The 13,257-nt window shown below is 38.5% G+C and overlaps 1 protein-coding gene across 5 annotated transcripts in view; it reads right to left on the bottom strand.

Moving 5' to 3' along the window:
- Ankrd31 (ankyrin repeat domain 31) overlaps window positions 1-13,257 on the bottom strand; it is a 165,435-nt gene that overhangs the window by 88,779 nt on the left and 63,399 nt on the right. For 3 of the 5 annotated variants that reach the window (XM_042261661.2, XM_042261660.2, XM_042261665.2), the window contains 3 exons: window positions 11,838-11,993; window positions 7,862-8,004; window positions 2,547-2,682 (listed from right to left, as the gene is read on the bottom strand). In XM_042261661.2, the coding sequence (XP_042117595.2) occupies window positions 2,547-2,682; window positions 7,862-8,004; window positions 11,838-11,993 (435 nt within the window). The remainder of the gene's footprint in view (window positions 1-2,546; window positions 2,683-7,861; window positions 8,005-11,837; window positions 11,994-13,257) is intronic. The other 2 variants (XM_042261664.2, XM_042261663.2) reach the window with 1 other exon arrangement.

Here is a 13,257-nt window from a genome sequence, read left to right as displayed (position 1 = left end):
TCTACAGACTCCTGTGGCTGAGATCCCTGGAGCTGCTTTTACTCCCGATCTTTCTCTCAGCTTTCCCTTTCATTACTGAGCTGTTCTGCCAAGAAACTTCTTTTTCTGCCTTAAAATGACTGTCTGCCACCAAAGAATTCTTACTGAACAACCCTTATGCAATTGCAAAGAACTGATAAGACAAGCATAGTTGTATTCCTTGTCTCCAGGGAGAATCAGAACTGTAACAGATTAGATTTTCACTGTCAGGTTAAGCTTCCTTCAGATTGGAGGGAAAAAGACTTGTTCTAGAAGAATTCGCAGACTAAATCTTCCTGTGCACAAAAGAGAAATTCCAAAAACGTAAGTGTAACAGAAATTTCTAAATGGTCTCAATAAAAAACCCAGAGCCAGATATTGGGGTAAATGCTGAAAGGTCAGAGAGACAAAGGAACAAGCCACAGCCACCACCTCTTACCTCACCAACTCCTCAGCCTGAAAAACCCTCAGCGGATAGGCCTCTAGCTGAATGAGCTTCTTCAGCCAAAAAGGCTTCAGTCAAAAAAGCCTCAGCTGAAAGGCACACTTCTGCCAAACAGCCTTTAGTTCCTGTCTCTTCACGCCTTATGTACCTTTCTCCACCTAGCCATCACTTCCTGGGATTAAAGGCATGTGTGCTTCCCAGTACTGGGATTAAAGGTGTGTGCCACCACTGCCTGGCTGTTTTCTCTCCTAGATTGAGTCAATGTCATGTAGTCCAGGGTGGCTTTGAACTCACAGAGATCCAGATGGATCTCTGCCTCCTGAGTGCTAGGATTAAAGGTGTGTGCCACCACTGCCTGGCCTCTATGTTTAAAGTGGCTTGTTCTATCCTCTGATCTTTAGGCAAATTTTATTAGGGTACACAATATATTACCACCCATAAGCCTTAGTTATTAAAAATAATAATATTCAAAGCCTTTGGAAGAATTATCTCCTGAAATTTTTTTTAATGAAAATTGTAGTTTAAAGACCACAGAGACAAACAACTCCAGGTAAAGGCACTTGCCACCAAGGCTGAAGACCTGAGTTTGACCCCTAGGACTCACATGGCATAGTCTGTTTCCATGTGTTATCTGACCTCAATACACACATGAAATGGTACATATGTGCATGCACACATACAACAAATAAATAAATGTGATAAAACATACAGAGAGGGAGGAAAGAGGAAGTTGAGAAAACTAAGTGCTCACATACATCTCCTGAAGGGAAAACATAATTTTTGTTTCAGGCACACTATTCAAAAAGTATTTGCTGAATGGCTACTGTGTCCAAGGCCAATTCAGTATTCTCAAGGAAATAAAACAGTCTTTCCCTCGTGGAGCTTAGATTCTATATAAGGACAACACAAACAAAACACTAAGTAAACAGCCTCCTGAGCCAGCACATTACGTGCTATGGAGAAAGGCTCAGTAGAGCAATGTAAGCACCTCTAGAATGAATACAATGATTCCAAAAATATGTCCATATTTTTTTGAAACTGTCCTCCAACTATGGCAAAAAAAAATCTTCTCTCCTTGAGTGTGGGTGAATTTAGTGACCCATTTCTAACAAACAGAACACAGCAAGAGTGACGGCACATAACTTCTAAGATAAGGTTATAAAAAGAATGGAGAACCAACTCCTGTAACCAAGGAATGCTATGTTACCAAAAAAGTCTAACAGATGCATCAAAGAGAGTGTAAAAATATACCATGAGCCAGGCAGTGGTGGTGCATGCCTCTAATCCCAGCACTTGGGAGGCAGAAGCAGGAGGATCTCTTGAATTCAAGGCCAGCCTGGTATGCAGAGTGAGTTCCAGGACAGTCAGGACTACAGAGAGAAACCCTGTCTCCAAAAACCAACCCCCCCAAAAAGAAAAAAAAAGCTATATGTTTTAAGTATTTTTAAAATAATATTTTTTTTGAGAATCTCAGATGAAATTATTTTGTAGTCCAACTTGACAATGTAATAGACAGAAGATCAGACTATAGCTATGGGAGAAACTTCCTAGGAAACGGATAATGGACATATATATTTACCATCCACATTCACTGAAGTGGCTAGAATTATAATTTCTATCAGATCAAAGAACTGTTGAGAAGAAAGCACCAATTTATAAAAGGTTTCTATCTTACTTATTTTTAGTTTTTTGAGACAAGGTCTCTCTACATAACCCTGGCTGTCCTGGGTCTTACTACATAGACCACACACAGACCTCAAACTCAAGAGATCTATCTGCTTCTGCCTCCAAAGTGTTGGTATTAAAGATGGGCACCACCACACCTGACCTGCAAAAGGTTCTTAACTATTAGCAATGCCACAGCTGGAGGAAAAGCAGGGTCTTTCTCTTTCTTTGAGGGTCCTTTTCTTATGTACAACTGCACACAAGTAGTGAGTTTTATTCAAAGGATGAAACAATGACATCACAGAATCTATTTTCTCAAAACTTCTGGAAGAAACTAATTCAGTTTCCACAGTTCTAAATTCAGTTTCTATAACTTTATCAACACAATAAAAAACTACAACCGAGTGTTCAATCTTACCTGATTTTTTATGTTTAGGAATGTATTTCCTAAGGAGTTTCTCCATAGCAGAATCCTTGGCCTCATCCAAAGCACATATTCCATGGTCACTTGTAAATAATGGGTCAGCTCCATTTAGAAGAAGTAACTCTGCCACCTTGAAAAACATTGTTCACATAAAGGAGCCCAGATAAAGGATATATTATTGTAATGTATTCTAGCACATAATGCTAAACAACACAAAACATTCACTTCAACAACACAGAGTTAAGGGTTAACTATAAAATCTTTGCCCAATAAGTATAATCAATAACTGCCACTAAGTTATAATTTGTTTAAATAGAAAACACTTTCTCTTACAAAAGAAAAAACAAATGAACAAAGACACCAAGAAAAAGGGAGAGAAGAGAAGGAAGGGAAGGGAAGAGGGAAAAGGAATGATATGCTGAGAAGAGAATCCCATGTCTCCTTGTCTTCCTTCCCAAGACCACAGCTTTGGCCTAATTAGGAGACAGACAGCAGATAAATGGTTTCCTAGGGTTGGAAGCCTTGGGGGTCAACAGGAAGTGCTAGCTAAAGAATAAATGTTTGTCTTTAGTATTAAAAACAAAAATATACTATAATGATAGTTACCAAATTCTGTAAATAGACCAAAACCAGTTAATTATATACTTCTTATTGGTGAACTTATGGGTGAACATATCAATTATATGTCAATGAATATGATTTTAAAATGAATCCTACTAGTTTTTCCTTCAAGGATAATTTTCCCTAATATTTTACTTCAAAAACTTTCAAACATATAAAACACTGAAACAAGAATACAATGGAAGTTCAACATGTTGGTGCACACCTTTAATTCCAGCACTCAGGAGACAGAGTAGATCTCTGTACTCAAGGCCATTCTGGTCTACATAATGAGTTTGAGGACAACTAGGGCTATGTAGAGAGACCCTGTCTCAAAAACAAACAAACAAACAACAAGAATACTGCGGACACTTATATATCCTTTATCTGATCAACAATTAATATTTGCCCCCACTTCATACATATATGTGTGTTATCTGTATAAATGTAGGTATGTGTGTAAGTCTAAGTATAAACAGAAATGATAACTTTTTAAATAAATGGTTATAAATACAGTGACATTTCATCTCTATTTAAGTGTGTACTTCCTAAGAATGCTTAGGTGACCATGATTATAGTGATACATGGTTTAGACAACAAACTAACTATACACAGCTAATGTCATTCATCCAGTATCTGGTGCATATTCATATTCTTCAAACTGCCCAAAAACATATGTTTCAGTCATGGCTCACATACTCTTTCCACTTTTTTTATTTTTAAGTACTCACTTTTTGTAATGATTAGGCCAATTTTCCTTATAGATGTACTGATAAGTTCATCGAATTTTCCTGGAAACATTGAACTCAACTATTTATTTTTCTATGTTTCCTTAAACTAGAAGTTAGCTTAGACAGAGTGGCTTGAGATGTGTGATGTACAGCTAACATTTTATATGTGTCTTACTTTTACCTTTAGCTGTAAAGCAGCAGAAGGGGGCATAGTACCTGTAATTATTGAACATGAATTCAGTTAAAAGAAAAGCCAGCCCGGAACCTTAATTTACAAGGAACTAAGGGTCAACAGTAACAGTCTGAAGTGAAAAGACAAGGTCCTCTCTGTTCCGCCTCCACAAGGACACACTGAACTGTATTTGAATACTGGCACATGAGATGCGCACACATCCCGTCAGTGACGAAGATGATGGTAACCGCAGCAGTGCTAACAGTTCTCAGAACAGGACAGAGACACTCCTCCAGCAAACCAACACCATCTAGTAACATCACTGGCACTAGGAACTTGCACCAACCCCGAGCTTTTGCTAATACTTCTTCATTCTTACCGCTGTCATCAACTGAAGGTGTTATTTCAAGCTGTCTTAAACTGACCAAGGTAATGCCATCTTGTTCTGACTCCATTTTGTGTACTCACAGTTCTCAGCCTTGGCAACACATTTGAGTTTTCTATGTCCTTGCCCATGGTCCAGATGTATTAACCAAAATAACCAGCAAGTTATGTTTAAAATGAGTACTCTGCCAGGAGTGAATGGTTCAAGGTTACTCTGACCCTCATCTAACTTTGAAGTGAACTATGGTCTTGGTGGGTTTTGTCTTTAAAACTCTGCAACCCTGAGCTTGGGCACCAAGAGACTTTTCAGAGGCACAAGCCTGCTCTTGTTCTGGCCATCAATAAAAAGGACTTAAACCTTTAATTAGCTTAATCAGCATGACTGTCAATAACTATCTCACATGGATCATTTCGGTCTATACAATAAAGTAGTTCAAAATTTACAGTGAAAGTGTAAGACTTGGAAGTTACAACAGAGGACACATTCTAATAGGAAATGAGGAAGCATATGTAGGAGAAAAATGGATTCTTTTAAAACTACTAAGAATCAGCAATGTGATGAGTCTTTTTTTAACTGCTTTACAATGGGGATTTAATGTTAGATACAAAAACAAAGCAATAGTAGATAAAACTAAGTTTACATATAAGTCAGTCATAGGAAGAAGCCAAAGAATTTGCATCTGGATCTTCACATATTGTTCAGGAAAGAAAACACAGAATAGCCGGGCGGTGGTGGCACACGCCTTTAATCCCAGCACTCGGGAGGCAGAGGCAGGCGGATCTCTGTGAGTTCGAGGCCAGCCTGGTCTCCAAAGCGAGTTCCAGGAAAGGCGCAAAGCTACACAGAGAAACCCTGTCTCAAAAAAACAAAACAAAACAAAAGAAAAACAAACAAACAAAAAAGAAAACACAGAATATACTCTATTCTTTCAGGAAAAGTGCTTTGACTTGGAAGTAACTAACTATGGTACTATGGTACTCAGCTGCTGAGATCTTTTGTGTCCAGTAATAAGATATAGGACACGAGAGGACAGAGAGAGGAGCCTAAGAAAGATGACTGGATCAGAAAGGGAAGTCAGGTGAGAGCCTTGTGGAATCTGGGTTGGGACAAGGGCTGAATACATTACTTTCACAAGATTTGTTGTGGATAAGAGATAGTCTGCCTTACTAAATATCCACATGGAGCAAATCCCCCGGGGCCTGAACCCAGGACCTTACAAAAGCTAACAAAGTTCTACCACTGAGCTATACTTCTATTTAAGATAGGAACTTTGAAGGGTGGCAAATCAAGCAAACTTTCCTAGAGTGTTCCTTCTAATTTAAACCTACATTTGGATTGTCTATTTGATAACTGCTGCTACCAAAAAAAAAACCACCTCAAAATTTAGTGGCTTAAGATAACAATCAACATGCATCACCTCACAGTTCCCTAGTCAGGAATTTCAGAGTGGCCTAGGTAGATGGTTCTTTCCAATAGTCTATCATGTAGTCGGGCTGTTGGCTGGGTACATAGTCATACAAAACCTTGACTGAGGCTGAAGGATATTTTTCTAAAATGTCTCGGTAACCCAGTTGAAGGCAGAAGCAATAATCATTGCCACATGGGCTGTTCTAAACAGCTGCTTGAGTGTGTATATCATATAATAGTTAGTCTTCTCTAGTAAATGAGCCAAGAGAAAGGTCAAAAGAAAGTTCCAGTATCTTTTAACATAACCTTAGGAACCACATACTGCCATGTCTTATTTACTAGAAGCAAGTCATCAAAATGTTATCCTTTATTCCATGGAAGGGAATTAGGCTCTGTCTTTTGAGGGAGGAGTATTAAAGACTTTGTGGACTAACTTTAAAACTTTCCTAAGTATTTTCACCTTCTGTCTTTCTATTTTTGAGCAATGATAGCAGCTTTATTTGTAATAGCTAAACCCACAATCCAGTGGACCTTGGAGTGGAATATTATTCAAGAATTAAGAGAAAGAACTACTTAACATCACACATCACAGATGAATGTTAAAAGCATTATGCTAAGTTTTAAAAGGGAAACACAACAGAAAATATTCTGGTATTTCTGATATTCTAAAAAGGTAGAACTACAACAATAGAAATCAGATAAACTGCTATGAAGGGCTGAGTTGGGAGAAAGGAGATTGATTGGTGGCCATCTTTGAAAAAAAGGTGAAGGGCAGGGACTGCCATACAGTCATTCTTCCAACCATTAAACTATGTCCCATGTGGAATTCTCTTTTCCCAGTTTTCTACAAGTGGTGTCCCCACCTACCACTACTATTAAATACATTATCAAAATAAGCGAAACTGTCTAAATTCTCCTTAAGCATTCTTCCACACTATAAATAAGTATGCCCACGACTCCCAGAAGCCTCTTCAATCTCTCTATGCTTGGTATTTGTTCTAAAAACAGGAAGAAAAGATCGTACCAGGGTCAGTTGATTAAACCCCTTCATACCCCAGGACTCTGACTGAAATAAACAGTCCAGTATCTTCAGGGAGTGAGATGTAGTTCAGTGATAAAATGCTTTACTAGCATGGGCCAGGCCCTAGATTAGATGAACAGCACTAAAAAGAAAGAGGAGGAGGGGAAGAAGGGGGAGGAGGAAAGGAAGGGGGAACAGGGAGAAGAGGAGAAAAAGGATAAGAAGGGCAAACAGGAGGAGCAGGGGAGGAGGAGGAACAGGAGGAGTACCAGGAGGAGGAGCAGGAGGAGGACGGACATCTGGAGAAAAGCTTCAGTCCTCTAATATAGTGCCTAAAGTCTCAAGATAAACCATAAATACTGGATTCATCATCTTGCTTAATATTTTCATTTACTAGAATGGATCTATGATATTTGATTTTAAACAGTGGTATAACCATGCAGGCAACTATGGTTAACTCTAACATTCTCCTGCCCTGTGATGATTTTGAATGTTCCACTGGAGTCCATGAGGTTTATTGGCTTCCTATTGGACTGAGCATCACTGTTTATGGAAGAAAACATTCTTTGAAAAGTGCAAATCATTTTATGAAAAGGGCTTTAAAAGAGTACACACTGAAAACCATACTATGTAGGAAAAAATGTTCTGTATGACTACATGCAAATAGTATGTTAAAATGGCATGTTCCTGTAATCTTAGCTACTCAGGAGGCTGAGGCAGGAAGTTCCCTTGAGCCCAGGAGCTCAAGACCAGCCTGGATAATAGCATCAAGACTGTATTTCAAATGAAAAAAATATAAAATGTCACCAAAAAAGTATAAACTGGCATCCATTATATTGGGACTAATGGTAAATGTTACAAGGTAAATTTTATTACAAATTCTGAGTATTCATTAGTAAATGAACTAAAACTTGCTTTCCTATTGTGTGGTAACAGAGATCATCCATATTTACAAGTACTGTGTTTATTCTATAAACAGAAGCATTAAAGTACCTTATAATGTCCATTCATCACAGCATCATGTAAGGGAGTAATCTGGTACTTTCCTTTGACATCCACGTCTGCTCCACCCTTTAACAGTTCACTCACTATCTCATAATGTCCTTCTAGACTAGCTTCATGAAGTGCTGTCCATCCTATTATACAACAAAGACACCATTTATTTGATATCTTAATAATGGTATAATGGTTCATGCTTACTCTTTTTTTTTCATGCTTACTCTTTTAAAAAAGCAAACCAATTCTAGGAGCTAGAGAGATGCCTCAGAGGTCAATAGCATATACTATTCTTGCAGAGGACCTGTGTTTGGTTCCCAGCACTCTCAATGGATAGCTTACAACTACCTGTAACTCCAGATGTCCAACGCCCTCATCTGGTCTCTATGGACACTTATATTTACATGCACATACCCTTAACACAGACATACACACATACATACACACATGTAATTAAAACGAATAAATACTTTAAAACACTCTAATTTTATATAGTTTCTTTAAAAGTATTCTAATTACATGAGCTCACCTAACATAAGAGTATTTTGTATTATTTAGTGGATTCAAGGAGGACTGGGAATGTAGCTCAGTTTATACTGTGTGCCTAGCATGCACAAGGACCTGGGTTTAAGAACTGGTTTTATATAAAGCCAGACATGGTTCTACTTGCCTGTAATCCCTGAACATGGGAGATGAGGACAGGAGAATATAAAGTCCAGTCAGCCTTTGCTATATAACAAGTAACCTTGTCTTTATAAAATAAAATAAAATAAAATAAATAAGGGAAAAATTTAATTTTTAACCCTCAACCCTGCTACAGTAAATTATAAACAGGCGATAATAAATATTTATTTTTTATTTTTATCTTTAGTTATGTGTGTACATATGTCTCTATGTGGGAATGTACATATCAATGCAGTACCCATGGAGATCAAAGGTACTATATATCCCTGGACCTAAAGTTCCAGGTGGTTGTGAGCTGCCTGATGGAGGTGCTGAAACTGAATTTGGGTCCTGTGTAAGAGCCTCACTGTTGAGTCACCACTCCAACCCAGGAAAGTAAGTATTTTAAAGGATTCTTAAAACCCTTCCAGGTCAGTTCTCAAGCTGAGAATACTGGTTACAGGCAGCGAAGATGGAAAAGGCTTTATTTCTAATTCAAGGTATAACCATGAAGTGTCTCAGCCAGCAGACACATATTTGTGAGTTAAAAGGCATATTTCCCACTTATTTATACAAACAACTATTTATATTTATATAAAAACCATATACCATGTCTTTATATAAACATCTTCTTTGTCAGTTAGAGGTAATAGTATGCTGTTGATAATTACAAAATTCAATAAATCAGATGACAGATTTAATAAAGTCCAAAAAATTCAAGTAAAATTATATTTAATTTATACTTTAGGTCTTATCTAAGCATTGACATTTTTAGGTTAGGAAATTTATTTTTGTTCTGAGCATCATAGAATATTTAACAGCTTTCCTGGCCTCCATCTCCTGGACTGAAGAGGCATCTTCTATTTCAGAAATGACCATTAAAAATGTTTACAAGGGCTGGAGAGATGGCTCAGATGTTAAAGGCTAGGCTCACAATCAACTGTCTGTAAATATCCTCGACTCAACTGAGAAACCATTAACACAAACTCAAAGCAATTCCAACAAAATCAGAAACAAGACAAGGTTGTCCACTCTCTCCATACCTATTCAATATAGCACTTGAAGTCTTAGCTAGAGAAAAAGACACTGAAGGAGATCAAGGGCATACAAACAGGAAAGAAATCCAAGTATTTTTATTTGCAGATAATATGATAGTATACATAAGTTGCCCTAAAAATTCCCAAGGAACTCCTACAGTTGATAAAGAAAACACTTTCTGCAAAGTGCTGGAAACAAAATTAACTCACAAATATCAGTAGGCCTCCTATATACAAATGATAAACAGACTAAGAAAGAAATCAGGGAAACAATACCTTTCACAATATCCTCAAATAATAGAAAATATATTGGGGTAACTCTAATCAAGCAAATGAAAGACTTTCACGATTAAAAACTTCAAGTCTTTGAAGAAAGAAATTAAAGAAGGTATCAGAAGATGGAAAGATCTCTCATGCTCATGGATCAGTAGGATTAACATAGTAAAAATGCCCATCCTACCAAAAGCATTCTACAGATTCATTGCAAATTCCATTACAATTCTTCACAGATCTTGAAAGGACAATGTCAGCCTCATGTGGGAACACATCCACACACAAAAAACAAGATAGCTAAAACAATCCTCAATAATAAAAGAACTGCTAGTTGCATTACCTTTCCCAATTTAAAAACAGCATGACATTGGACAAAACAATAATAATATTCTGTTATATTTATAGATTGGCGCCTAGTCTGTCATCAGAGGCTTCACCCAGCAACTAATGGAAGCAGATGCAGAGACCCACAGTCAAACATTAGGTGGGCCTCAGGGAATCCTGTGGAAGAGGGGAGGAAGGATTATGGGAGTCAGAGGGGCCAGGACACCACAAGAAAACCCAAGGAATCAACTAACCTAGGCTCATAGTGGCTCCAGAGACTGAACTGCCAACCAGAGAACTTGCATGTGACTGACCTGGGCCCTCTGCACATGTGTTACAGTTGTGTAGCTTGGTCTTCTTGTGGGACTCTTAACAGTGGGATCAGGGGCTGTCTCTGACTCTGTTACCTGCTTTTGGGTCCCTACTCCTCCTACTGGGTTGCCTCCTCCAGCCTTAATAGGAGAAGAGGTGCCTAGTTTTACTGTAACTTGATATGCTATGGCTGGCTGATATACATGAGAGGCTTACCCTTTGCTGAAGAGAAAGGAGAAAGATAATGGGGGGAGGATGAGGGGAGAGATTGGGAGAAGAGGAGGAAGGGGAAACTCTGATCAGGCTGGGGAAAAATTAATTAATTAATTAATTAAAAACAATTTTAAAGAGTAAATGCTCTTGCAAGCATATGAGTAAGGTTTATGGAATCTTGTTTATTAATCTGAGTGTAAGATTTAAGGGCTGGAGAAATGGTTCAGGAGGTAAAGGTGCTTGCTGCTAACCTTGATGATCTGAGTTCAATCCTGGGATCCCATAGTAGAAGGAGAGAACTGGCTTCCACACATTTTCCTCTCATGTCCACACATGGGCTGCTACAAGTGTGCATGCACACCTGTGCGCATACATACACACACTAAATCAATCAATAAATGTAATTAAAAATAAATAATTTGTAAAGTCTTGTCATATTGACTACATTGCAAACCCTACTATTCTAAGTATTGGAGGGGCACCTGCTCGAGCAGGGGTTGGACTATGCCATCATTTATGCACCACAGATTTTACACAAGTTTAATACATAGACAATGTAGAAACAAAAGGAAAAGTATAGATACTCCAAAGCACCCCCAGACTGGCCTACTGCTATTCAGTGCACTAACACACAAGTGTCTTTACAGTCAGTCCTATCTAGAAAACATGTAAGATTCTCCCCAGAAGGAAGTATTGCAGAGCCAGCCACAGGGAAAGACTGTTTCCTTTCTGAGCAACCTATCCAGATTCAACCTTATATTCTATTCTGCTTATTTCCCTGGTCATTACTCCTTCTGTATCCCTGCCATTACTATGAATTTTCCCTTGTGATTGAGTTAACATTAGTTATTTCCAGTTTTGATATCATCTTACCTCTATTCAAGGTTAGGCCTCATATTGCAAAGCTAACACCAGGAACCATCTTTCCTTCTATATAATGTCACTGCACACGACCTACCTGACATCTTTAATGAGAAATGTAATGTTCTTACACCACCCACCTAATTCTCTTCCTTGGGAAATAATGGAGAGCCAGAAAATTACTGGAGAGCATACTGTCTTTGGCTCACTTTGTCATGCTCTCACCTGGGCAATTCAGCTAAGACTACAAACGGCTCCCTAGAAAACTGTGGGTGGTAACCATGACTTACCAGCATAACTTGGCTGATGGACATTTCCACCATTTTCTATGCAACAGCGAACCAGATCAACATCATTATGGAGAGCAGCTTGATACAGTAAATTCTCTCCAAAAATGTTTCTCCGGTTTATACTATTAAGACACAATTTATTTATCTTCCTTTTTCCTAAAATGAGAGAAAGAACAAAGGTGCACACCTTTAATCCCAGCACCTGAGAGGGAGACGCAGGTGCATCTGAGTTCATGGCCAGCCTGATCTACAGAGTGAGTTCCAAGACAGCAAGGGCTACACAGAGACACTTTGTTTCAAAGAAAAGGAGGTGGGGTGGGGGAAAGACTATGATAAATCTAGTCAATATTAGAAGTGGGAATATTATAGTATCAAAGAGTATTTTATCCATTAGCCTTATTGTAATGTTATCTAAATAAAAAAATGTAAAGATGTGTTTGTTTTAAAATATTTGTAGTAAACTAAAGCTCATGATATATATTGATTAAAATCTTAGAAAAATGCTCATAAAAGATGACAGATTTTCTTAAAAATTCTGAGCAAAGAATTATTGAAATCTAGAATTATTTACTATTGGCTATATTATCTATCTGCATGCTCCCATAGTTCCATGAGGCAAAGGTTTAGTTCCTTAATTACTAGGAGATGGCAGAGCTTGTAAGAGGTTGGGTCTACTAAGAGGTAGTCAGGTCACTGGAGGCATGTCCTCAAAGGGACAGTGGGAGCCTCTCTTATACTTCCTGCCCACGACATAAGCAGACCTGTTTCACCAGGTGCTCCTGCCATTATGTAGTACCTCATCACAGGTCCAATCTTCCATTGAGTAGATCCTCCAAATCTATGAGCCAAAATAACTCTTTTTCTCTGCAGAATTATTATCATTACAAATCTGCTAAAGTGATACATTATCAAACTTTATGTTGGCGAGCAGCTGTGTGTAGTTGGCAGCAGCAGATGAAGCAGAGCAGAGTAGGTGAATATTATAATTCCTAGCCACTCCCCACCCCCCAGCTACATGACCACGTATGCTCCGTCCAGTAGCCAGGCAAGATGCTTAGTCATCCTAGGGCCTTTGTAATCCGTATGCTCTGTGATCATGTAATTTGCACACAGCATGATCAGATAATCTATGCACATATATGTTGTAGCTACATAAGCCATTATGCACATGTGCGGGGAGAGGCAAACCTATAAAAGTAGCTTCCACCTATCCCTTCTCTCTCTTCCTGCATGGTCATTCCACAGGCCTATGCACACACCCTCTCTATTCCCTTAATAAACTCTTATAGTGGGTTTTGTTGTGCCTCATGGCTTCTCTCGCATGGTAAAGAGCACTGCTTAATAAATAACATTGTGCCGTGTAGTAAATAACAGTGAACACCCTGGGTGCTCAGTCGGCAGCAGCTGGCTTAGACCATGT

The sequence above is a fragment of the Peromyscus maniculatus genome, chromosome 15, assembly GCF_049852395.1.
Source record: "Peromyscus maniculatus bairdii isolate BWxNUB_F1_BW_parent chromosome 15, HU_Pman_BW_mat_3.1, whole genome shotgun sequence".
In the NCBI taxonomy this organism is placed as follows: Eukaryota; Metazoa; Chordata; class Mammalia; order Rodentia; family Cricetidae; genus Peromyscus; species Peromyscus maniculatus.
This window is presented reverse-complemented; position numbering and strand designations above follow the sequence as displayed.